We start from the raw sequence: 23,540 nt of genomic DNA on the forward strand, positions 1-23,540 counted from the left end.
GTCTTCGTGTCCCCTTTCGCAGCAAGAAAAACAGCCCCCAGCTTCAGTGCCCCAGGATCAGCCCTCCCCAAACGAAAGACACAAGTGCCAAAGGAGATCATATTGCTAATTATTTCTAATCCTCTGGGCAAATACAGAGTTGCCCCCTTCCCCGACATGCACAAGCTGAACGTGAGGATGCTACCATAGATGGGCTCTCTTCCCATCACTTTTTCTTCTTGGGCCCGGGTTTCCCTTTGCCTTTCTTCCCTTTTTCTTTGCCCGTCGGCTCTTCTTCCAGGAATTTTTTGAGATTTCGGTAAGGGCCGAGGAATTTGCGGACCATCATGCCTCGCCACCATGCCTGCAGCTGAAAGACAGACGGGGATCAGCGGAAAAGGTTCCCTCCCCTCCCGCCCACCACAGCCGGCTTGGCGCAGTGGACTCCTTCGAAAAACAGCTGGGCAAAAGTCCAGCGCTCTGCCTGGCTGGCGCCCAGCACCCGCCCTATTAGCCACCTGCCTGCTGCAAGGCAGCCACCAGCTCAATGCCCACACTGATGCCCAGGCTGCCAGATCCAACCCATCTTTGCTCCTGCGATTGACCCATCCAAGGAGATCCTCTTGTGAGACCCACTTCTATGAGGGGAAGGGGGCCGGGGCCAAGGGGCACAGCTTTTCCGCTGGGGCACCCACGTTACAGGAAAGCCTTCCTCCAAAAATGAGGCTGGCCGTTTTGCCAGTGACCTTCCGGAAGCTTTTAGAAGCAGCTCTCCTGGAGGGCCTTTGGGAAACAATTACGGTTGTCAGTACCTGGGGGTCTTCTTTCTCCCCCCATTAGGTTTTACAACAACACTGTTGTTACGTGTTGTGCTTTTCCTGTTTTGTTAGGCTGTACAAGTTTTCCACTATATTTTTGTGCGCTGGAAGCTGCCCCAAGTCTAGAAGATTTGGCCGCACCCAAATTTCTTCAGCCATAAAGAAAGAAGAGCTAGGTGGGCTTCAGCTCGCTAAGTTTTCCATCATCGGGCAAATTCACAGCTCTTGTCAGAATTTCCCTCTCCTCGTTCCAATTTCTGCCACGCTGAGAACCGCTCTGCCTTGTTCTTTTGGGGGCAGCTGTGAAAACACCTTTTACTGACCTTTTCAGAAAAGTGACCGTTTCTGCTTTAGGAAAGAAGAGAGTACTTTGTACAGTGTTTCTCACCCTTAGCAACTTAGCATAGCTGCTTGGGGAATTCTGGGGATTGAAGTCCACGTGTCTTAAAGTTGCTAAGGCTGAGAAACACTGCTGTGCGAGGTTGGAAACATTCCCACAAAGGCTGTAAAGCAGATATGGGTCACTTGCAGCAATAGATAAAGGCCCAGAGGCCGCACTTACATGCCAGTATTAGGAGGGGTCAGTTCTTTGCAGCTTGGCTCGCACAGACTCGGCCCGTTCAGCTGGGGCCAGTTTATGGCGAGAGCCTAGCAAATGGCTCCTTTCACCGCCCGGGTTAAGTGGGTGCCTGTCCACCCTCGGGAGGGAGGGGCGGGCTTCCTTCCCCTTGCGGCCCCGAAGCCAGAAGCATCGTCTTACCTTCAAGAGGCTCTTCATCTCCAGCGCATCTTGTTCGACCTTCTTCCTCGTGTTCTCCTTTTCCTTCCGGTCCTCAATTATCGCCTGCTCGCAAGCAAGGCACTGCAAAAAGCAAATTTAGAGATGGGCTTTGGGTCTCCTCTTTGAGAACCTGAGGCCTCCTATCTCGACAGACGCTTCACTCTCCGTCTCTTGGTCCTTTGCTCTGCTTCCATGTCTCTAATGATGGGCTTGCATTGGTGTATTCTGAAAAGCCTTCATCGGGGTGGCCACAGGACACGGTCCCGAAAGTCAAGATGTTGGCCATGGCGGTGCAATGGAAGCTCCACCTCTTTTCTCCGTCACAAATGCCGCCCACATAAAAAGCGGGTCACGCCAGCGTGGCCACCATCCTGACTTTTTTTAACAGCGCTCTTCAGTTGCCCCGGGCCTCCTTTCACCCCGAGCCTGCTCTCCCCTCGTGTCCCGCCCTTCTCTGCAAGTGCCAGTCCTGCTGCTCTGGATCCGAGAAGGTGCTCCTCATCGCCCACCTTTAAAGGGGGGCAGGTTGCAGACAGGGACGGCGGACGTGTCCTCCCTACCTGCTTGGCCAGTTCCTGCAGAGCCGCCTGGTCCGCTGCTCTTGAGGACTTCAGGCTGTTGAGTGCCTGCTGTTTGGCCTCTGTGTCCTTCTCGTACCTGTCCATCCAGTACTCCAGCTTCTCTTCTATGCCCTGTGGGTGAGATGTGTGTGGTCACTGAGCACAGGGTTCCTCAACCTCAGCAGCTTTAAGGGGGTGTGGACTTCAACTCCCAGAATTCCCCAGCCAGCATGCTGGCTGGAGAATTCTGGGAGTTGAAGTCCACATGTCTTAAAGTTGCCTGGGTTGAAAAATGCTGAGTTAGCACTTACATTTCCCCCTCAGCATCCCAGGACGTGGCTCAGGCTATGTTACAGAGAAAGATACACCCTTTGGGGTTGCGAGAGCGGTAAGTAGCAGATCAACCATCCGGTTGGGGCAAAGGTGCAGGAACACAGATGCCTGCCTTCACTCTCCCTATCAGCTGCCCCCTCAAAAGCTTCCCTTTGACTTACACAGACACACACACACACACTGTCTCCATAGAACTTTGCTTTTTCTCACCTCCCACACTCAAAACTGCTAAGGAGCCAGCGCTGCGTTTTCTGCTGATGGCAGAAAAATGCATTTGTTCTCTCCACCTCCATCGCTGGCATCTCACCAGCTCCACTCCCCCTTCCCCACCATGTCATTTAATACCGGGACGGCCAATTCATCCTTGCGTTGCAGACTACGGACCCTCACCATCCAGGCTGCAGAACCACAGTAGCCCACCTGGCTTTCCCCAGCCTGGTCACCTGAAAGTCAGGTGGACTGACTCCCAGAATTCTGACCAATGGCCATACAAGGTCAGGAATTTTGGGAGCTGAAATCCACCCCTGGAAAGTGCCAGATTGGACAAGCTAGCCAAGACAGCAACCAGAGTTTGCTCCTCTGCCCAACAGGCAGCAGCTGCCTGGTTCAACTCGTGACTCCGCTAACGAAGTCCGCTCAGGTATGTTTCAACATGGCAGCATTTAACGGGGTGGGTATTTGTTAATGCTGTCATGATGGTGATGGTGAGCAGGAGGGGGCCCCTATCCAGGGGGGGAAATGCATGCATAGTAGAATTTGAGCAGCCATTCAAAGAGAGACAGAACAGACCCGCCTTGACTTTTGGGGTTTATCTGTCTGGGTTTTCCCAGGCTTCTTCAGTTTGGTAGGATTTTCTGTCTACTGTAGCAGTACTAAAACACTAGAGACCTATTCCTCGTCTCGGCGTGGTTCCAGCTTGTCAGGACGTGCCCTGTGGTTTATCTGCAAGAGTGATAGGAGGACATGTCTGAGGCCTGTGAAAAAGGAGCATTTGGTGGAACCTGGGGAAGCTTTGTAAATGTTAACTGTCTTTTAAAAGGGACTGAAATTTAAAGTAAGGCTCTGCAAAGATTTGTGTGCATTTCCAGCACACGCACAAAGAGCCACATTTGCAGGCTTCTCTGATCAAGATGGGTTGTGACAAGTGCAGTGGGGCCCCTGCTGCTCTTGAAGGAAGGAAGGTCTAAGTCAGTGTTCCTCCACTGTGTGTGGACTTCAACTCCCAGAATTCCGCAGCCAACATGGCTGGCTGGGGAATTCTGGGAGTTGAAGTCCACACATCTGAAAGTTGCCACAGTTGAGAAACTCCGGTCTAAACATATCCAGGTTTAATAAAGGTGAAAGAGGGAAGATAGGGCTGTCTGAGGGCTGCATCATGACCAACGAATCTGTACGAGAAAAAATCGCCTTTCTTGCAACCACTTGGAGAGGAATGATGTCAGAGTTGCAGTGATCACCAACCGTTTGCTGCTGCTTAAGGAACATCTCAATGTCCAGGTGGATTTTGATCTCTTGGTCCATTTCATTCCGCAGCTTCTGTAGTTGGGGGGGGGGGGAAAGAGTTGGCATCAAACTGGTGATCCTGGGCATCCCGTCCCGCTTGGTACGATACTGGAGGGTGGAGTATGGCAAAGGGTCAGGGTAGCTATAAAAATACTATCTGAGCACACCGTTGTTCAGCGAGGCCCTTAAAATGGCCTCAGGATATGGTCAAGGACTAGAAGAGGAGAAAAGGAAGAAAAGACCTCGAGTCCACCAAAAGGACGGTGGATGAACCCTTGGGGCAAGTGCCCTAGGTAAGTGAGCTGGAATGAACGAGAGCAGAAAAGTGCAGGATTCATTAGGGAGTCAAGAAAAAAACAGGAATCTTCATGATGATAAAGCAAGAACCCACCACGCTCAAGGAGCTGAGGGGGATTAGTTTATGTCAGGGTTCTTCTGCCAGCATCTCCCAGTACTGTGGGCTGCAACATGGGACCCGGCGAGGACTGGGTGACAACCACCCCTCGCCCCAGATTAAAACTTCTGGAAGCAGCGCTGGGCACAGGAGCACAGCTCCGGGGTAGAATACCAGCAGCGAGGGGAGGGTGTCCCTGATGTCGTCTCTGGTAAGTCTACTAAAAGGATTGAGTAGCAAGAAAGGGAGAGTCCCCGAGGGATAGCCTAGAAGTAAGCCAACTTGGGGCTTCATGGACGGACAGACAGACAGACTTGGTAGCTGCCAGGGTCCCTCCCTCAGCCAGCTCAAACTTGGGCTGAAGCTTCCCAAATGGTAGAGCTGGCAGCACCAACAACTAACCTTGATTTTGTTTTAATGTATTATTTCGTGAAACAAGGCCCTTAGTCAACTACAGCAGTACAGACATTTAATAAACAAACAACTGGGCACTACAGCTGAAGCGGACTGCCCTTGGACAGAACAACGTTGCGATGGCTTCTCTGCTCCCTTAGCGTAAACCCAGTCCCACCCTTCCCACAGCTTAATTGGAACCCTTCTTTGCACTTCTCATGCTTGGTGTGACGTGGCAGAAGACGACTGGCATTTTCAGCATCCCTGTCCTGGGAGTCCTAGCTCCCAATATAAAGAGCGCTCTGCGAGGAAGTCAGGTCAGCCCCGGCTTGCACTGCAAATTTAGAAGAACAAGACTCCATCCGAACAGAGTCTGGCCTCCGAGACTTTTTTTCCCCCAGCACAAGGCTGTCTGGTGCATTTCTAATCATTGGGTCCCTCTGGAACAGGAACTCAGCAGCTGGTTTCAGGCACTGCGGTAACTTGGTTTGGTTGGTCCTGCCTTAACTGGGGTGAAACCGGCTTTTGGGTGTCTAAGCCACGCTGTGAACCTACCCACCCTTCGTATTGCCTTAAAAAGCCTCTGCAAGGCACAAGAAGGCAGCCTCTGCCCTGCGTTCACCTGGAACAGGATCTGCAGCTTTGCTCTGGATCCAATTGGTTATGTGTGAAATCACTGCTTACGTTCAGCAATCAAAGAGTGCAGCCCAAGGCCAGGATACCGGCCTTGAAATTGTATCCATCCCATGGATTCAACTATAACCTAAATCACAGTTTGCTTGGATAGTGAAACTAAAGGTTTCAAGCAGTTGGTAAATTAAAACCACTGGACAATGGGAGAAGACAGCCCCTGGGTGATGAGAAATTAAGCAGCTTTTCACCTAGTTAGCCTTTGGCCGGGAGACCTCTTACAGGATAGATTTAAAAGTTTATTTAAAAAAGCCCAGAAATAGGCAATAAATTATTTGTTTTGCTGCCATGAAAACTACATGGAAGTGTCCATGAAGTCACCAGGAACTGGCTTCAGGGTGGACATGTTTTAATTATATAGGCTTGTTGGAATGATTAAGCACACATTAGCAATGATAGCTAATTGGAGACTCTTGTGTCCAAGGGCACGATGTGCCACTGCGTAACAAAAGCTAGGGACAAACAGAGGAGGTTTATGGGTGCCCGAACTCAGCTCAGGGCTGGGAAATCCCAGCTTCTTATAGCCAAGAGCAGGAATGCAGAGAATGTAAACAAGCAGCAGTCACCAGCGCCCACTATGGTTGAGACTCAAGAGGAAATCCTCAAGGACAGTGGGGCAAGAGAGCAGGAAGCATTGAGAACTGACTGTGGATAAATCCCGACTGACCACTGCTTAGAAACGCAACTATCTATCAAGGTTGCCATCAACTGGAACACGATAAAGTTTGTCCTTGTCTCTGTGGGAGCTTGCCAGTTGCCGCTTTCCCTGTCGTATCAAAATGGCTACCAACAGAAAGTCAGTGAGGGAAGAGCCAAACTCCCATGTGAAGGGAACCCCTGGGGGATGAGCATATAAGAGGAACGTGGATAAATCTGCTGAAGGTGAAGCTTCAGATTTCCTCAATCGGCTCAAACACCTCTTCCATTAGCCATCCTTTGCCAGCATCATGTTAGGCTTGGGTGTATGTCTCCCCCAAGAATGCCCTCCCCCTCTAGCAAGGAAACGCCTACCTCGATTTCATTTTGCAGATCGTTCTCTGTCTCAGAACACTTCTTCTGCGCTTGAGCTACCTGGAGCTCGGCATCCTTCTTGACATAGCGATTCTCCATGTCAGTTTTGGCCTTCATCTCCTGAAGCTGGTCTTTGAGGTAGGCAATCATCTCATTCCGGCTCTAGGACATAACCGGCGGGGAGAGCAGGGCAATGAAAGGGAAGGAAAATTAGACATGCTAGTCAGCTCCCTCGCCAGATGTGTCCATCCAGACTGGACTAGGGTCTGTTTGCTTTGCAAGAGGAATGCGTAAACTTCCACCTCAGTGTTCCCTGTTGGAAGTTTGGGTGTTACTTTAAGAAGAGGACAGCCTGAGTCAGGGCTGGGACACTTTCAGTGGGATGCCAAATTCTCCAATGTGCAAACAATTCTTTTATTTGATAAGGCAGTTTTATAGGAGGCATAATTTTCTTGGCTGGAAATTATTTAGGTCAGGTCTGGTTGCCCATTTCAGGACTGATAGCGCCTGGGAATAGGTTTTGAGTGACGCTATTCAGGGTGGGGAACATCAGACCTATTCAGCACTCTTAAGTTTTAAAAAAGGAAGCCGTCAAGATCAGCCATTATAACCTTTTGGCTTTTAAAGGCAACAGGACCCAGACTATGCAGTATAAGTGAATGACCCGTACGAATTTTAGGGAAGAACCGTAGTCCAACAGAGTAAAATAGTAACTGAGTGAACCACACCAGGCAAAGAAAAAAACTCTGGAGGGGAAAAAAGATGGCTTGCTTCTCCAACATATCTACAACACTGGCACACTGGTGAAGTCTGATCTGTTTGGTTTGTAACGCCACCTAAACGTCAGTTCTGTAACGAGTGAATGCATCCTGCTGCCTGGTTGCCTTTTGGGGAAGCTTCTAATACGCAAAGTGGACAAGGAAAAGCTATTGTCCCCTTCCCAAAATACTAGAGGTCAGCCAATGACATGGAATCTTGGAAGCATCAGGAGAGATGAAAGGCAGTGATTTTTAACACAACACATAATTCAGCTGCGGTGCCGACTGCCAGCTTGGCTGGATTCCCAAAAGGGCTGGAGCGCTTCGTGGAAGCCCTGGGGATCCGCGGCTCGTACCTATGATGGCGTAGGAGTGCCCCCGAAGGCCCCCTCCTGGGAGACCAGGGAGCTTCCTTGGGCAGTTGGTGGGCCAGTGGGAGAACAGGCTGCTGGCATAGATGAGCCAGGGGTCCCATCCAGCAGAGCCCTGCTTCTACTCTTAGAGACCATCATAAGGCTATGAGACCATCCCAACAGCCAGAAGGATGAGTCCTTTTACTTAATCAACAGGAAAAGAGACCCGTTTTCAGGCTTACCTGGACCTCATGATCCTTTTCCTTCTTGACCTCGCTGAGCTGTTTCTGGAGACTCTTTATCTTCCTCCTTCCCTTTTCCTCCCTGTAAATTGGGGGGGGGGGGTTGAGAAAGAGGGAAACCTTTTTTTTTAAAGCTTTTGGCAAGAAAGAGAACTTCCCAGGAGGTGGCTGAAGTTCAAGGAAGAAAAAGGCCACTTCTCTGCCCCCGTTAAATGTTAGGAGAGTTATCGTCCTGGGCTCCCGATGCTTCCCCAAGGGATGCATCGTCTGCCTTTATAGTACTGTCAATTTCCAGATATACCAACAGGGCATCAGTGAGCGAAGTACTCTAAAAATCCATTTTAGGGGAATGCCTTTACTAGGTGAAAAATAGAGACATGTTATGAGCCGGGATGGGGATTCTTCCATGCCTCTCCAATGAAAGGATCTTCTGTTCCATCCAAATCTGACCACAGGAGAAAGGGTGGTTTCAGCCCTTCTCCAGCCCTCCCAGGCGAGACAACCAAAGGTGCTCTGGATCTTCCTGTCCAGAGACCAGATCTGCAGAACCAAGCAGAACTTTGGCAATTCTGAAACGCAAAGGGTAACTGTGCAGTCTTGCGCCCAGGGAAGGTTTTCATGGGACGTTCCCTTATTAAACCAGCGAATCCACATCTCTCCATTTAAAACAGATATTTGGGGAAAAGAAATACAGGGAAAAGAAAGTGGCCATCTTCCAAACACAGTATGCCAAATAAATACGGTCATCCTAGCTAAATTACACTTATTATCTCCTTGAACAAGCTCTTGGATTCCAGCACAGGTTCAAAATCGATTGCAGAGAACATGCTTGGCAAGAAATCCCCTGGGGCTCCTGAGCGAATGTTGTTAGGAAGGCCTGCCTTGCCCCTTCCTTGTAAGCACCACTTTACAGCTTTAGAAAGTGCACAGGATAAGAGAAAAACAGCCAGTTCCTTTGGCCCATCAAGAAAAGTGCTCCATCTCTCCAGTCGTGCCAAGAAATCAGAAAATTACCCGGCAACTGAGCCCTTCTTCCTATCAACATGTGGCTGAATGATAAAGGGGCTCGCTGGCTTTAACTCCGTGTGCCATTCTATTAAAAGGATTGTGCACCAGAAGCTCTGGGGGAAATAAAAGGATTTCCATCCGCAGGCCTTTTAGAAGGGGGTCAATCAGGGAGCATCATTTTGCCCGATCAAAAATTAAGGTGCTTCTTATCTTCCGATCTCCTCATCAAAGAAACATCAAAAGAAGGCAAGGAAGGGTATGTGAGATAGGAGGGCTGCCTGGCCATTTAGCTGGAATGCAGGAAGAGCTGCAGGCCCTGATTCGGCTCCACCTGGTTCTGTGATGTTGCGGTTCTCTCCAGGACTGGCCCTGAAGCAGGAGGGGCTTGTTATGCCTTTTCTGAAAACAGAAAATCCAGAGGTACTTGAACCCATTTCCCCAGACAGCACTTTTATCCCACAAATAAAAAGTAGGAAACTCTCAACTTCCTATCACTTGTGGAAACCCGTTTCAGACCTCCACTGCTCCCCAAAGCAAATGCAGGAAAAGATAGCAAGCAACCCCAAGACTGAGGAACCCAGGCTGAGTGGGACTTATGTCCCGGCTATGTATTTATGGCAACTGCTGCATCGCATGCCACACGGCTCTGGGCTGAACCTCGCAGGGTTTGGTTTGACGGGAGAAGCAATGTGTTTTATCAAGGTGGTCAAAATGGTCCACGTGCTATCCATCTCAAGCCTGAAACAATATGGGTTGCAAAACTGTCCTGAGATCAGAACAAAAGCCACTGCTCTGAGTCCTGAAACAAGGCATTCCAACCTTAAAAGGGATCGTTTCAAGTATCCGCTGAATCTGAAACAAAAGTGACCTGAGAATTGGAATTAAACCCCAGAGCAGTGTTTCTTAATTTCGGCAGCCTGAAGATGTGTGGACTTAAAATTCCCCAGCCAGCCATGCTGTGAGTTGAAGTCCACCCATCTCCAACTTGCCAAGGTTGAGAAAAAAACTGCTCTGGAGCAACCCTGAACTTGTTCCAGTGGAATACAGCCAACTCAACCGATCCAATGGAAGGTTTTGAGCAGGACAATTTTGTTTCAAGCTCAAAGCAAAGCACATTTCCCCTTACACACACACACACACACACACACACACCCCTCCATGTTTTGACCTGTCCTTCAAATGAACTGCAGGTTGTGTCTCCAGGAGAGACCTCTACCAGAGAAGCAATGAGATTCAGGACAGCTCCTCCAAGATGGAAACAATGACCTGAGGATCAGGTTCTGAAGGTAATTCTTCTTCTCCTTTTCCAGATTCACGGCTAACTGCAAGGAGTGGAAGGTCCTCAGCATCAGCATTTCATCCATGGTGTCTTCAATCACAGTGCTCGAGTATTGCCTGTCAGGAGAAGTCAGGAACTGGTTAGCTCAATGGCCAAGCAGAAAGGGGGAGAGGGTCTTTCCAGACATCGGCAGGCCCACAGATCGCTCTGCAGGGGCCATGTCTTCAGCAAGGAAACCTCTGACGGCACCACAAGGATGATCCCAAAGGAGCACCCAGGCCTCCAGGCCTGCAGGGATGTTCCTGAGGTCCTTAGAGACCCCCACCACCCTTGATGGAAAGCACACTCTGGAGAAGAGCATCTTAGCAAAATGCTTTCACTGGGAGTTGCACTTTTCAAGCATAGCGTAAGCCCGCAAGCTCAGGCCAAAGGATTTGCACAACATACTACAGTACGTTGCAACAGGCTGCATAACTTGTGATTCAGGGTGCTATGGAAACCAGTCCCTGCCTTAACATGTGTGAACCAGGGCATCAAGTTAAGCTGTATATAATTTATCCATTTGGCCACAAGGTATTAAGGGAACACAGCGGCTGTTCCGTTAGCCCAATGTGAGTGGGATGAACACAGCCCGTGGGTGTTCCCCACCGGGGGAAGGTCGAATCTGCGGTTGACTTTATCCCTCTCTGTGGGCGTTCCAGCTGCATCTGGCTGCTGCTGTTGGAGAAAGGATGTCGGATTCTGTATCAGTCGGCTTGATCTGGCAAGCCTCTTTTTATGATGGTTCAGTATGAACCCTGCCATATCTGCTACAATCAAATATCTAAAGATCTCTGGGATGCAGACAAATCAGCTTATCCCGTGACAGCTTTCTTCGGAACACCTGAACTGGCCAGTACAGGAAACAGGATGCTGGACCTTTGGCCTGGTCCAGCAGAGGTGTCTTGTGTCCAGACCAGCTGCTCCAGCCTGGAACCTTCCAGGACAAACTCCCATCGTCATCCAGCAGGAAACCGCGGGAGGATCCAGGGGAAATTCCAGGATAGGAACCAGAATGAAAATAGCAACAACGGGGATGCAAAGGCAGCCACCCAAGATCCATTTGCAAACCAGGATTTATACTCAGCAGTAACCCTACCATAGGGCAATATAAAGCAATGAGAGCTCAGGAAAGGGGTCTGGGGCTGGCAGAGGAGGTGAGGGGGCAAGAGGACCCAACCCACCAGGAGGTTTCTGGAATCACGTATCCCACCTGTCAGCTTGAACCTTCTTGAGGACATCTGTGGACAAAATGCTCTGCTTTGTGGCCATGGTGAAAAGGTGGTTTGCCCTCTTCAGATCAGTGCTGGTCTCCATCAGCCGCCGCCGAAGTTCTGCTACTTTGCCGATCTCGGTGGGAACCTTGGCCTGGATCTCTGCTCTTGTGTCCATGAGGTTCTGGTACTTCACGCTCAGATCCTTCTGGTTCCCAAGAATGTCCTGGATCCCTTGTTGATCAAGCTAAAGAGGAGCCAAAGAGAGACAGGTGAAGAAGGACCCAAAGGGATTGGAGGAAAGCGCCCTGTGGAACGATACCCATACATAGGCAACCGGGAGCACATGGTCCCCTTTCTTTTTATTCCAGCTGTTGGAAGCAAACATCAATGGAAGGTCACTGCCTTTCTAGAAGCACTTGCTTAGCTGACATGGGATTAGGGGGATCCTTGATTTGGCTCTTATTTGGGTGCCAGCACAGATGTTTCTTCTTGAATGTCTCCTGCTGACTGTTGCTGCATTGCTTATGCCAGCCATAACATGGTGCTCAGGCTCATGCGGGTTTTCATTTAGCCAGGACCTAGGAAGCTGCATCTTCTATGAGTCAAATTGGGGATCCAGCTATCCCAGCATGGTCTACTATGGTTCTTCACAGCCTCAACAGATGGGTTGGCACCAGATGCCAGACTAAGCTAAAATAGGTTTACAGGTTTTGTGGTTCAGCATGTTGTGGGAAACCCAACCATTTTCTTAGTGTGTTCTGAGAAGCAGGACTTCATGTTGAGCCATAACGAGTATTTTTCATCAAGTTGCTCAGCAGAATCCTGGCCATCTCTGAAATTTTTCCCCACTATTCTTTCTTTTCACACTGGGCTCTGCCATCTTACTATTGATTCTAACTCCCTCCTGCTCCCACCAAGAGATGTGTGGACCCCCTTTATCCCCTTCTGCCTAGTCCAGTCTAGCAAGAGATGTGTGTCGACAGTTTTCCTGAACACTGAGAGTGAAGGACAAACACAACTTCCAAGGCTTTAAAGGTCAACACTGACCCCTTAAATCTTGCCCTTTAAGCAACTGGCTGTCAGCCTGGATCTTTCAGCCCAGGGATCACACAGTCCCTGTCCCTTGCATTAAACAGCCTAGTGGATAACATATGATTGGCAATACTCCAGATGTTGAAAAATGGTCCTCCAGCTCCACCTTCTGGACTTGGCCTGATAGGAAGCACCAGAACCCTGTAAAAAAGTGCCCCAAAGCCCAGTCCTGCCAGGTAGTCCGGAAGGTTACCATGACCGATGGTATCAAAAGCCACCGAGATATTCTGGAAGGAGCAGGACTCCATTCCTGACGTCTAGTTTCTAGTATACATAGGTCATCTGTGAGGGTGACCAAACCAGCTCCAATGTGTACTAGATTTCAGCCAAATGCCTGACGAAAATGGATCCAGAAAATTTATTTATTTCATTTTTATCCCATCTTTATTATTTTTATAAATAACTCAAAGCAGTGAACATACCTAGTACTCCTTCCTCCTCCTCTTTTCCCCACAACAACAACCCTGTGAGGTGGGCTGGGCTGAGAGGGAGTGACTGGCCCAAGGTCACCCAGCCGGCTTTCCTGCCCAAGGCGGGACTAGAACTCACAGCCTCCTGGTTTCTAGCCCGGCGCCTTAACCCCTGGACCAAACTGGCTCTCATTCTGAGGCAGCTGGAGCTGTGAGGGCACCAATATTTCAATCTCCTTTCCCAAAAATGGAACATTAGAGATGTTCTAATTCTAAGTTCTAAAATTAATTCATTAGTTAATGCTCTACTGTTAGAGAGAGATGATTGCACCAGTCTCCTGGTTTCCTCAATCGAGCTTTACGTCTATCTCTGTTAGATGGGGAGGGAGAGACACGACTCTCATAAGGCCCCAATCATCTCCTGTGGTCTGATTAATCAGCCAGGAGGACCAAAGGGTGACCCTCGCCTCTCCTTGAGATCCACGTCCCAAAGAGTCCAAAGTGAGAGCTTGCGTCCCTATGATCTGCCCCAGTTCTGAAAGTCAAGTCTTGGTGGATCCAACTGATTTTGTCTGGAAAGAATCACGAACATGACCCATAGCACATCACCAACTATTCTTGCTCCCTCCCTCTAATGTCTTGGTGGAGAAGATGCCATGCAACTTAGAGGAGGAACAGAGGCCAAAGCACAGCTGGGACAGATTCAAGGCGGTTACTGAGGACATGAAATCCTGACCCCCTGGCTGAAATTTCCCAGGGCAAGGGGCCTGAGTATTCGCCGCTGAGATCCCCATGGCTACTTCAGAAAGGGGGACCATTTGCAACAAGGTGGAGGGAACACTTATAGCGTCCCTCCCGTCCCGGCCACAGCTGCAAACAGTGAAAATTGGCAGACTGTTGGATGGAGCTTCTGGTCAGCGAGATGGAAGTCCTGTTGACCGCAGGGCCTTCCTCTCCCCCCTCTCCACTTCCCCGGCCTGCTGTGCCACAGAGGAACCTGGCACCCAAGGTTGGTAGGTGTTGTGCCCCCTTTCCCAGCCAGATCTCTATTAGACCTGCCAGGCCAGTGCCTTCATCCGGGATGAAATCCTGAATAACAGATGTTTCCTTCCAAACATCCGTCCGCCATCCTCTCACAATCCGGCACCCCACTTACGTTCATGACGTCTTTCCGTCCCTCGTAGGAAACAGGCATGATGTAGCCAAGGATGGCCAGCTGGTCAGAGCAGTCCTCAAGGAGAGCTGAAAGCCGAATGGTGTCCAGGGGGAGCAGCTTCTTTGAGGAGTTCTTGAGCCAGGACCATGACTCCCTAGCCCAAAGGAAGAGCAGGCATTGCTTAGGGAGCGGAGAAGATGGAAAGTGGGCACCCATCACCATTTTTTCCAGGTTTTTTTATCCTGCCTTTATTATTTTTTACAAATAACTCAAGGTAACAACATAAAGCAAAATAATAAGAACCACCACCACAACGCCAAAACCAGTCTAAACATCTGGCTGTGTGACCAATAATAATAATAATAATACTCCTGTGAGATGAAAGGTAAAATCTCCTTTGCGTCAAGCTGGACTCTGTATTTATTCATTCATCGGGCGGGGGTGGTGGTTATGCCACCTCAGTTGCTGCTAAGGAGCTTGGAAGCAACAACATGCAAACATGTAACAATGATCAGACCAACCATCAGAAATTATCACTGTTTCAAACGTAAGTGCAGACTATACTTACAAGGCTGTGCAGGTAGTCCTCAACTTACAACCACAATAGGGATCAGAAAAATCGTTAAGTGGTACGGTCATTAAGTGAGGCATTGTGGCCACACCTGATTTTACGACCTTTTTTGCCGCAGTTGTTAGGTAAGACATCGCGTGACTGACTTGAGACCTTCCCTGCTGGCTTCCGCATTGACTTTGCTTGTTGGAAGCCAGCTGGGAAGGGTGCAAGACGGGGTCATGTGACCCCAGGACGCTGCAACCATCGTAAATGTGCGATGGTTGCCAAACGCCCAAATCACTATCTTGTGACTACGGGGACATTGTGACGGTTGTAAGTGTGAGGACCGGTCATAAGACTTTTTCCAGCATCACCATAACTACGAACAGTCAATAAATGAATGGTCTTAAGTCAAGGACTATGTGTAATTCCAAAACAGGGCTCCATTATGCCATCAGACAAGGAAAACTGATCCCTCTCGCCCCAGCTTGCCATGTTTTCAAAAGCTCCTGGAATATTACAAAGGAGGAGGGGTGCCACAGGACGGGCACTCCTGCAGCAAATGCTGGCCTCTTGCGGCACCAAGTGCGATGTTTTCTGAGGCATAGTAAGGAAGCGGTTTGCCACAGACTTTTAAAAAAAAAATTCCCAGGGCCTCCTACAGCCCTAGGATCTCCTGGTGGTCTCCCATCTGAGGACAACCCAGGGCTGATCCTATGCTAGCTTTTTGAGATCAACCAAGAGCTGCCCCTTGGCCTAAAATGTCCATGTTGCACTGGCCGTGGCTGTTGATTTTGTACACTGCTTAGAGTAGCCTTGACTGAAGCAGTTTATAAATTCACAAATCAAATAACTAAAATAACTGAAGTTTTCCTTGGCAACACGGTGGAAGCGGTCTGCCACAGCCGCCTCCTGGGAAGTTAGCCTGGGGTCTCCTGGTGGTCTCCCATCCAAGGATCAACCCAGTCGGACCCTTCCTCGCCCAGAAAAGGTCGGCGACGGGCTGCCACCTAGCCTGGGCGAAAGGCCGCTCCCGACCTAGCGAGGGGCTCTGGGGGACGCCGAGGTCGCGCGCTGCTTCGGGAATTTGGGGGAACTCACTTGGAGGCCGGCCGCGGGGGGGAGGGGGTCGCCATGGTTACCCGAAAGCTTCCGAAGGGGCCCTGACTGAGAATTGGGCAACTAAGCAAACTCCTGTAATTTTTAGGACGGCCTTTTAAGTTCTCCTAGGGCGCAAATGTATCCCTGGGCGTGCGAGAGCAGGACAAAAAATGGCTTAAAAACAAGCGAACAAATAACAAGGCGAGGCGCCTCCGGAAAGCGCTATGGCCTGAGCAATTTCTGAGAGGCAAATGCGGCGGCCGCCTCATTAGGGACCGGCGGGGGGCCTTCTCGAGTCCCTATCCCAGCGTGCCCCACGCCCGCCTTCCCTTTCTTTCCCGCCGCCATTTTGGGCTGGTGCTGCGGAGGTGAGAGCCGGAGCGGCGGCCGGGAGGCGGCGTTGGCGGGGAAGGGCGAGGAGGAACGGCCGCGGGGAGCGGGCGGAAGGGCCGGCCGGTGGGAGCAGGCGGGTCCGGCGGCGGACAGAGGCAGGATGGCTCGGATGCCGGCTGGATGCCGGCTGAGGCCGTGCCTGGGCTGGAGCCGCAAGATCCGCTCTAGGAGTGTGGGATGACCCTCGCTGCCTCTGCCGTCCGAGCAGGGGCGGCCGGGCCGCGGGCCTCTCCTCGGGCCTGAGGTGGGCCGGGGTGAGTAGGTGGTCGGGAGGTCCCTTCCGTGTCTCGCAGCCTTGATAAGACGAGAGCCCCGCTCTGCTAATACCTTGTCCTCAAAGGTATACTGCCTCTGGACCGGGAGGCTCCATTTAGCCCCCAACTGAGTACAGCCTTTTAGTGATCTTCGTGGGCTCTTACCTGACGAAGACTCCTGCCTGGGGCTCGGGAAAGCTGTTGCTAGTTAAGAGTAGACGGTGCCACAAACGCTTGTAACAGGAAAAGAGGCAGCCCGGTGCACACGAATCACACCCCTCTGCGGATCAGACTCTGGTCCACGCAAGCGGATTCCGCGGCTACATTGGTGGCGGCTTTTTTTTTAAGTGTCACAAAAATATGCAAGGTGGAATTTCGCAGAACCCGGAGTTAATTTCTAGAATACGGCGTCTTCCTGCAACTTAATTTTTGTACAGAAACGGGATGGGGAACCAGTGGGAGATCCCGAGCAGTTCTTCCGAAGACGACTGGATTTGGGGAAGGCTGGCGGAGGCCGGGAGAGAAGCCCTTTTCGGGGATTCAGGTTCAGTGAACACGCAAAGAGGGCGCAAGGTTGGGCCTAGTGGCCCTCTGCTCCCGTGACAGGGCTGTGCACATGAGCTGGCTTGTTCATGGTGGAGGTTAAGGGCATGTGGGAGTGCGAACCCTGCATTTAGACAAGTGTTTCTCAACCGTGGGCACTTTTAAGATGCTGGGACTTCAACTCCCAGAATTCCCCAGCCACCCATGCTGGCTGGGGAATTCTGGGAGTTGAAGTCCACCCATCTTAAAGTTCCCAAGGTTGAGAAACAGTGATTTAGACTGTGAATAAGTCCTTTTCTAATAGGCTAAATTCAGCTGCCAATGCACCCTGAGAGAGAGATTTTGGGCAAATCAGTGCTTTTTATTACAGCTGGATTGCAATATCAGTCGTGCCCTTACCAAGTTTATTAAGCTGATCTCTGTGTATCTCCCTAATAGCTTCCTGTTTCTCCACCCTTGTGTAGGCCTGCTGGAGACAGGACTTCTGAGGCAACACCATGACAGGCAGGTAGGACATTGCCCAAGAATCGTGCACATTCCTCTGCTTTTTTCAGTCTGTTGCGACTTGCTTTATTTTACATCTCCCACCTCCATGCTAGTTGCATTTAGGTTGCTTTGAAGCAGCCTTTCTCAACCTCTTGACCCTGGAGGAGCCCTTGAAATACTCTTCAGGCCTCGGGGAACCCCTGCAGCTTCAGGCTCAAAGATAGGCCGGAAGCTATAAAATTACTATATTCATTTCATGGGTAGGCCTGAATATATGCACTAACAGTGTTCTTAAACTAAACATAAAGAATGAAACTTACCTCTTTAATATGAAGTTGCCAGATTTGTTCACTAGGGAACCTTGGTGACCTCTCGCAGAACCCTGGTTGAGAAACCCTGCTTTGGAGTGTCATCAAGCCCCCTCACTAGATTAATCAGAAACTTTAAAAAAAAAATGAAAGTTTTCTATTGGTTAAGTTTGCGCAGGGCCTTTAACCAGTCAACCAATGACCTAGTGGCTGCATTAGTACAACATACTAGTCTTGATTAGTATTTGGTGCTGTGCAAATCCACCCCACTTGTTCCTTTATTGGTTGGCGTATGGTGAGAATGGGTTTGTTTGGGAACAGTTAAGCTTGTTCACCAACACAGTTACCGTGTCTAAAATTCTGTTTTAATCTTCTTGTTCCCTGCAAACCGGGAATGAAATCAGCTTTAGACTGTGATGACAGTGGAACAAGAAACCAGGAGATAAATTTGCTTGTAATGGGAATTTTTCTGTTTAGTTTGGCCCCTCCACTGAGAGGATGGACTGTTACCTGTGCTGTTTTGTCATATTTAAAACACAGCTCATGTATCTCATATGGAATGGGTTCACACGTCATGCTAAGCCATTTTTTAAAAATTATGAATGCTGAATGAGCTGCGCTACGTATTAAGGCAAAATCTGGGCCCGCTGCTGCTTGGTGCAGTATGTGAGCCCAGCAGCCAGTAGCCGCCTGCTCCTCCGCATTGCGTTGTCCTGTGGGGGGCCGCGGTGGCTAGAGTGTCACTGTGTGGGTGCTTTGTTCCCTAGGTTGTGGTGCAAGGCTACTTTTGCTGGCTACAAGCGAGGCCTCCGGAACCAGAGGGAGCACACTGCTCTGCTGAAAGTTGAGGGGGTTTACTCCCGCAGTGAGACAGAATTCTACTTGGGCAAAAAATGTGCCTACGTGTACAAGGCAAAAAAGTGAGTGCCTGATGACAGTGCTTGTTTTATGCTCCCATCTTTTCTTCGTGCGATCTTCGTGATGAAATGCCTTGGTCTCATTACAGGCATGGACTTGGTGCTCAAAGAGGGGTCAGCAGTTCAGTGCGCAGTTCTGTTGTCATTAAGCACAGGGGGTGGTGGATGTGGGGATGAATGAAGCAGGTCCTGTGGGTTTATTTGTTATGTATGTGTGTTGTGTGTCACAAAGCAGTCAGGAGTTGGCTGTATGGATGATCACTAATACTCAGCTTAATGCATTTTCTAGTGGTGGGACAGAGGGTAAAATGCTTGCCTGCCGAAGGCTCAGCTGGGCATTTCCGTTGAACGGGGTGAACTGATGGGAGGAAGGGGCTGTCTGCCTCCGGGCCAGGGAAGAAGCAGCTGAGCGAGATGGGCGGTCATGGCCCTTGACGTTTTTCGTAAGGCGAAAGACGCAGAAGGCGTTTTGATTGTTCCTAAGGTTCTCCAGAAAGGAACAAGGTGATCTTCACGTGACATGCTAGACTTCATAGACCGGTGTTTCTCAACCTCGGCAACTTTTCAGACGTGTGGAATTCAACTCCCAGAATTCCCCAGCCAGCAACGCTGAAGTCCACATGTTTGAAAAGTTGCCGAGGTTGAGAAACACTATGTTAGACCAACTGCAACTTGAAAGGGAATCCTACTTTAGCACATTTCAGTGGTTTGGGGAAGGGGAGGCTGAACATGGGACTTTCCAGGAAGGCGTCTTTTTTATTGTGCAAATTCCCAGCGTGGCAAACACAGTCCGTCTTCTCTTGGACTTTCAGATCAGAGAGATACGGATGCCTTCAAGTTGCCACGGTTGGGAGACGCTGTAAGGCAGTGGGCATGTACCTGCTGCAGTCCGAGTGGAAGCTCCTGGTCTGAAGTTGGTGCTTTGGTTCTTTGCGGTCTGTTTTTTGATGCGTTTCTTGGTGCAGACTGCAATTGAGGCAGAGAGTTAACTTCTGTATCTCGCCCGCACAGTTCTAATAACCTTCAGAGTGGTTACTGCGTTTGGCAAGGTATCTTAATGCTTGCTCCTACAGAAGCCTCGTGGTGGTCGTGGTTTGGCAGAACTCCACAACCAGGGCTCAGCGAGGAAGAGGTGCTTTGAAAAACGCAGGAGCCCAATAGCTCCTTAAAGCAGCTGTGCGCTTCCTCAGGCTCCCCTGAGTCCCTGAAAAAAGACGTGGCTGCTTTGAGGAATCTCATTAAAGCTGAATTATCTGCATCTGTAATGTATACCCAATTGAAGAATGCTGTTTCAGATATTTGGTCCAATTGTAGGGATTGCCAGGGTTTAACAGAACGTCTCTTTATTTTGGTCAGCAACACGGTGACGCCTGGAGGCAAGCCCAATAGGACCAGAGTCATCTGGGGGAAGGTGACCCGTGCCCACGGAAACAGCGGCATGGTGCGGGCAAAGTTCCGCTCCAACCTGCCCGCCAAAGCCATTGGACACCGGATCAGAGTGGTGAGGATGGGAGCTGCGTTCTCCTTTCACCAGGGTTTCTCTGGGTTTTGGAACTCTGTTTTGAAGGTTTTTAAAAACAAATGCAAAGATTGTGTATCTGAACTGTTGTTTTTTAATTCAGTCCAAGGGAGCAGAGAGTTAGCTTTTCTGCATCATCTGTTTAGCAAATGCGTAATTCAACCTGTGAGAGCCAGTTTGGTGCAGGGGTTAAGGCACCAGGCTAATAACAGGGAGGCCATGAGTTCTAGTCCCACCTTAGGCACAAAACCAGTTGGGTGACCTTGGGCCAGCCACTCCCTCTCAGCCCTAGGAAGGAGGCAATGGCAAACCGCTTCTGAAAAACCTGGCCAAGAAAACTGCAGGGACTTGTCCAGGCAGTCTCTGAGAATCGGACACAACTGAATGGATTAAAAAAAAAAATTCAGGCTGCAGTTTCCCTTGGCTGCAGTGGGTGACACTTTGGGATGGGGGTGGGGTCGGGGCAGTAGTAGGAGAGGAGATGCAGAAAGTTTGTTACAGGAAGCTTCTGCTTCTGCCTACCTCTTGTAAGCATTTTTTTTTTCCTTTTCACAGATGCTGTACCCATCCCGAGTCTAAATACAGACTGCAAATAAAATTCAAAGTATATTTCACTTTTGTATACTTAATCTTGTCTTGCCTTTTACTTTCTGTCTGTGAAGCTCAGACACCGTAAGTAATTTGTCCTTTAAATGGGGCAGCAGAGGGTTGTTTATGGCTAACAGAAACGTTAAAATAAGGAGGTGTTCCCCAGTAGTTGCCTCTCTCTCCTAAAGAGTGGTTGTATGTCCACTCAAGCAGTGGTTACAGTTTTCCATAGTATGTGAGTAGAATAAGTTCTTCAGCTTATTTGTCTCATAAACTGCTCTCGGTTTATTGAGAACCAAAGAGCTGTAGGGTTGGAAAGGACCACAAGGACCATCTTGTTCAACCTGGCACCATGCGCAGAAAAAGAATTACGTTGTATGGATTAGAGATGACATGGCATAAATTCAAAATGGGCGCTGGCCTTTGCGACTCGTGCCCAATTCCTCTGTCATCTGGCAGTGAGAAATTTGCTGTTCCCTGGAGGCGTTTGCAGAATATCCCAGGGTCCGTTTGGTGCTCCACACAATTCGGCACCGGGAATGTAGCTTGGTGGCCCAGCGGAACCGTTCCGTCTTTGGTTTGCGCTGTCATGGATCAGGAGACACTAGAAGCCCCGAGCATCTCCTCTCGGCAGCCCCTCCGTGGCGTGTGATGGACGAGGCTTCCAAACGCTGCCACGTCCCCGAAGCAGGTCGAACCTTGCCTTAGACGTTGCGCTCCTGCTTCCTGGCTCCTTATTTGCACTGGGCTACTTTGGAACTTTAAAATACACAGCCCCCCCTGGAGAGCAGGCTCTGCAACTTTGCACGTCCACTGGAAAAAAAACCCAAAGGGAAAACGGCAACAGGAAGCGCTCACAGTTTCTCTGTTTGCTGTTGGCAAAAAATACCGAACCGCCATCCAGTTGCCTCAGAGCCGAGTGAGTGGGGGACTGGGGGTGTCTTTCAGCTCTGCGACCTGCAGGGGGGGCTGTTTCCATTGCTCCAGCTGCTGCTGCTCAGTGGTGAACCACAAAGTTTAACCTGGATTGCAAGAGCAACATTTGACTGTTAGCCTGCCCTTTGCTGCATCTGGCTGTGTCCTTCAGTGCGTTCAGAGGCGCTCTTGGTTTTCCTGGGGGTTCTGGCTGGGGAGGATGGGAGTTGCATCCAACCCAACGCGGGGTGTGAGCACGGGGGAAGATGGTGCAGGGCAATGCTGAAGCCCCACGGACCTGGCCAGGGGCCCCCATCTTTGCCCTCCAAAGCCAGGACAAAGGGGAGGGCCTGTGGCCAGAGCCTGCTGGCGTGGGGCTCAGACAGACGGCGGCCGAGCCCAGGGGGAGATGCGTCAGGGGAGTCTCACTGGAAGCCCTGCTGCCATCTCGGCTGTCGTCTTCTGACTTCCTAATCCGGTCTACAGTCCTGGGATCTTTGGGTGGTCTCCCATCCAAGTGTGAGCTTTAGTTGCCCCTTTGGTACCAACAGCCCCCTTTTTTTCTCTCTCTCTACTTACTCCTCGAATGTCTTGAGTGATCAAAGCCATCGGGAGGCTGGAGGCCTGTTGATCCACTTTGTTACTTAGCCATTCCTGCAAGATGCCCTTTTTAGATCTTTCAGGGTTCTGGGAGGATGATTGTGGTGTTATTCAGGAAGGTTTAAAACAGCTCGCAGCTTGGGCAGTCTCAAGGGATTGTCCCAATGCACGTCCATACGATCTGACACTAATAAGGGACATCATAATCCACGCAAAGCAGAAGAGCTTAGGGTAAGTTTTTTTATTAGTCAGTCTGCCCTTAATAGTTAAGTATTATGATTTGTATGGTTTACATCAGTGTTCCTCCACCATGGCAACTTTCAGATGTGTGGACTTCAACTCCCAGAGTTCCCCAGCCAGCATGGCTGGTTCAGGGATTCTGGGAGTTGAAGTCCACACATCTTGAAGTTGCCATGGCGGAGGAACACTGACTTAGACCTTCCTTCAAGAGCAGCAGGGGCCCCACTGCACTTGTCACAACCCATCTTGATTAGAGAAGCCTGCAAGCGTGGCTCTTCGTGCGTGTGCTGGCAACACACACAAATCTTTGCACTGAGCCTTACTTTAAATTTCAGTCTCTGAAAAGACAGTTAACATTTACAAAACTTCCTTAAGTGGCCAAGGTTGAGAAACACTGGTTTACATGGTCTATGTCTCTTACTGGGCACGCTGGAAACCAGCAAACTACTAGCACCCATTTCCTGTGCATGTACTAACCTGGTCAGACCACACTTTGCTTTCTAGCTAAGACGGGCCAGGCGCCGCCACCTCTCTGAAGGCAGTTGCAATTTCCAAACACATCCCGCGCGTTGCAATCTTCTAACCTTTGCATTGCTGAGGCTTGGATGCCGTTTTCATTGCTGCAGCCCTTGCTGCGTCAGACGCAGCGGCCAGCTTCAAGTGGCCGTTCCAATCCGGTCACTCTCCTTTGATCGGCAGCTGATTATGGGGCTGCAGATCTTTTGACATTTTGGTGTGCCCTCTGCCTTGGGATTTCGGAGGAATTCGTGTTTTATGTTACAGATTGTCTGCACTGTTCTGGGGTGTTTTTTTCAATTGGGTGCAGTTGTAGAATTTGATTTTAGTTGTAAATGTTGATTTTAGTGGGTTGGTGGTTAGGTTGGGAACTAATTTTATTAAGTGGCAAGCAACTGAGCTTCTGGGGAGTTAATCAGCAAAGAAAAGCAAACAGGTTTGGGGTGGACCTTGGTGTTTATGTTCGCCTTTCCCACCCAGCCAATTGGTTATCAGTATGTTGGAAGGAAAGGCGGTTGGTGTCAAGGCCCTGTGTTAATGTTTAAAAAGGGGGGTGGAGTTTCTAAGAGAACTCCCCCACTTGCCGTGTAT

The 23,540-nt window shown here is 50.0% G+C and overlaps 2 protein-coding genes across 2 annotated transcripts; one reads left to right on the top strand and one right to left on the bottom strand.

Annotated features, from left to right (window-relative positions):
• Nucleotides 1–90: 90 nt before the first annotated feature.
• On the bottom strand, nucleotides 91–15,705 carry IQCG (IQ motif containing G). The gene is made up of 10 exons (XM_063306703.1): nucleotides 15,671–15,705; nucleotides 14,017–14,170; nucleotides 11,355–11,602; nucleotides 10,090–10,218; nucleotides 7,816–7,897; nucleotides 6,463–6,624; nucleotides 3,933–4,007; nucleotides 2,139–2,270; nucleotides 1,558–1,659; nucleotides 91–349 (listed from the first exon to the last, which is right to left on the bottom strand). Exons 1-10 carry the CDS (start codon nucleotides 15,703–15,705, stop codon nucleotides 206–208), a joined length of 1,263 nt encoding a protein of 420 aa, XP_063162773.1. The 3' UTR covers nucleotides 91–205.
• A 284-nt stretch (nucleotides 15,706–15,989) lies between these two features.
• On the top strand, nucleotides 15,990–20,719 carry RPL35A (ribosomal protein L35a). The gene is made up of 5 exons (XM_063306281.1): nucleotides 15,990–16,038; nucleotides 17,325–17,368; nucleotides 18,422–18,574; nucleotides 19,928–20,072; nucleotides 20,646–20,719. Exons 2-5 carry the CDS (start codon nucleotides 17,358–17,360, stop codon nucleotides 20,667–20,669), a joined length of 333 nt encoding a protein of 110 aa, XP_063162351.1. The 5' UTR covers nucleotides 15,990–16,038; nucleotides 17,325–17,357; the 3' UTR covers nucleotides 20,670–20,719.
• Nucleotides 20,720–23,540: the final 2,821 nt, after the last annotated feature.

Source organism: Candoia aspera, chromosome 6 (genome assembly GCF_035149785.1).
Source record: "Candoia aspera isolate rCanAsp1 chromosome 6, rCanAsp1.hap2, whole genome shotgun sequence".
NCBI classification, from domain to species: Eukaryota; Metazoa; Chordata; class Lepidosauria; order Squamata; family Boidae; genus Candoia; species Candoia aspera.

Bases quoted from the DNA above. Each gene is read 5' to 3' on its own strand.
- RPL35A (XM_063306281.1), top strand. The intron at 18,575-19,927 runs GTGAGTGCCTGA...TATTTTGGTCAG, and splicing joins TACGTGTACAAGGCAAAAAA to CAACACGGTGACGCCTGGAG. The intron at 20,073-20,645 runs GTGAGGATGGGA...TCCTTTTCACAG, and splicing joins TTGGACACCGGATCAGAGTG to ATGCTGTACCCATCCCGAGT.
- IQCG (XM_063306703.1), bottom strand. From the start codon at position 15,705: ATGGCGACCCCCTCCCCCCCGCGGCCGGCCTCCAA. The intron at 10,219-11,354 runs GTGGGATACGTG...TTCTCCTGACAG, and splicing joins AAGAAGGTTCAAGCTGACAG to GCAATACTCGAGCACTGTGA. The intron at 2,271-3,932 runs GTTGGTGATCAC...TCTCACCCACAG, and splicing joins TCCTTAAGCAGCAGCAAACG to GGCATAGAAGAGAAGCTGGA.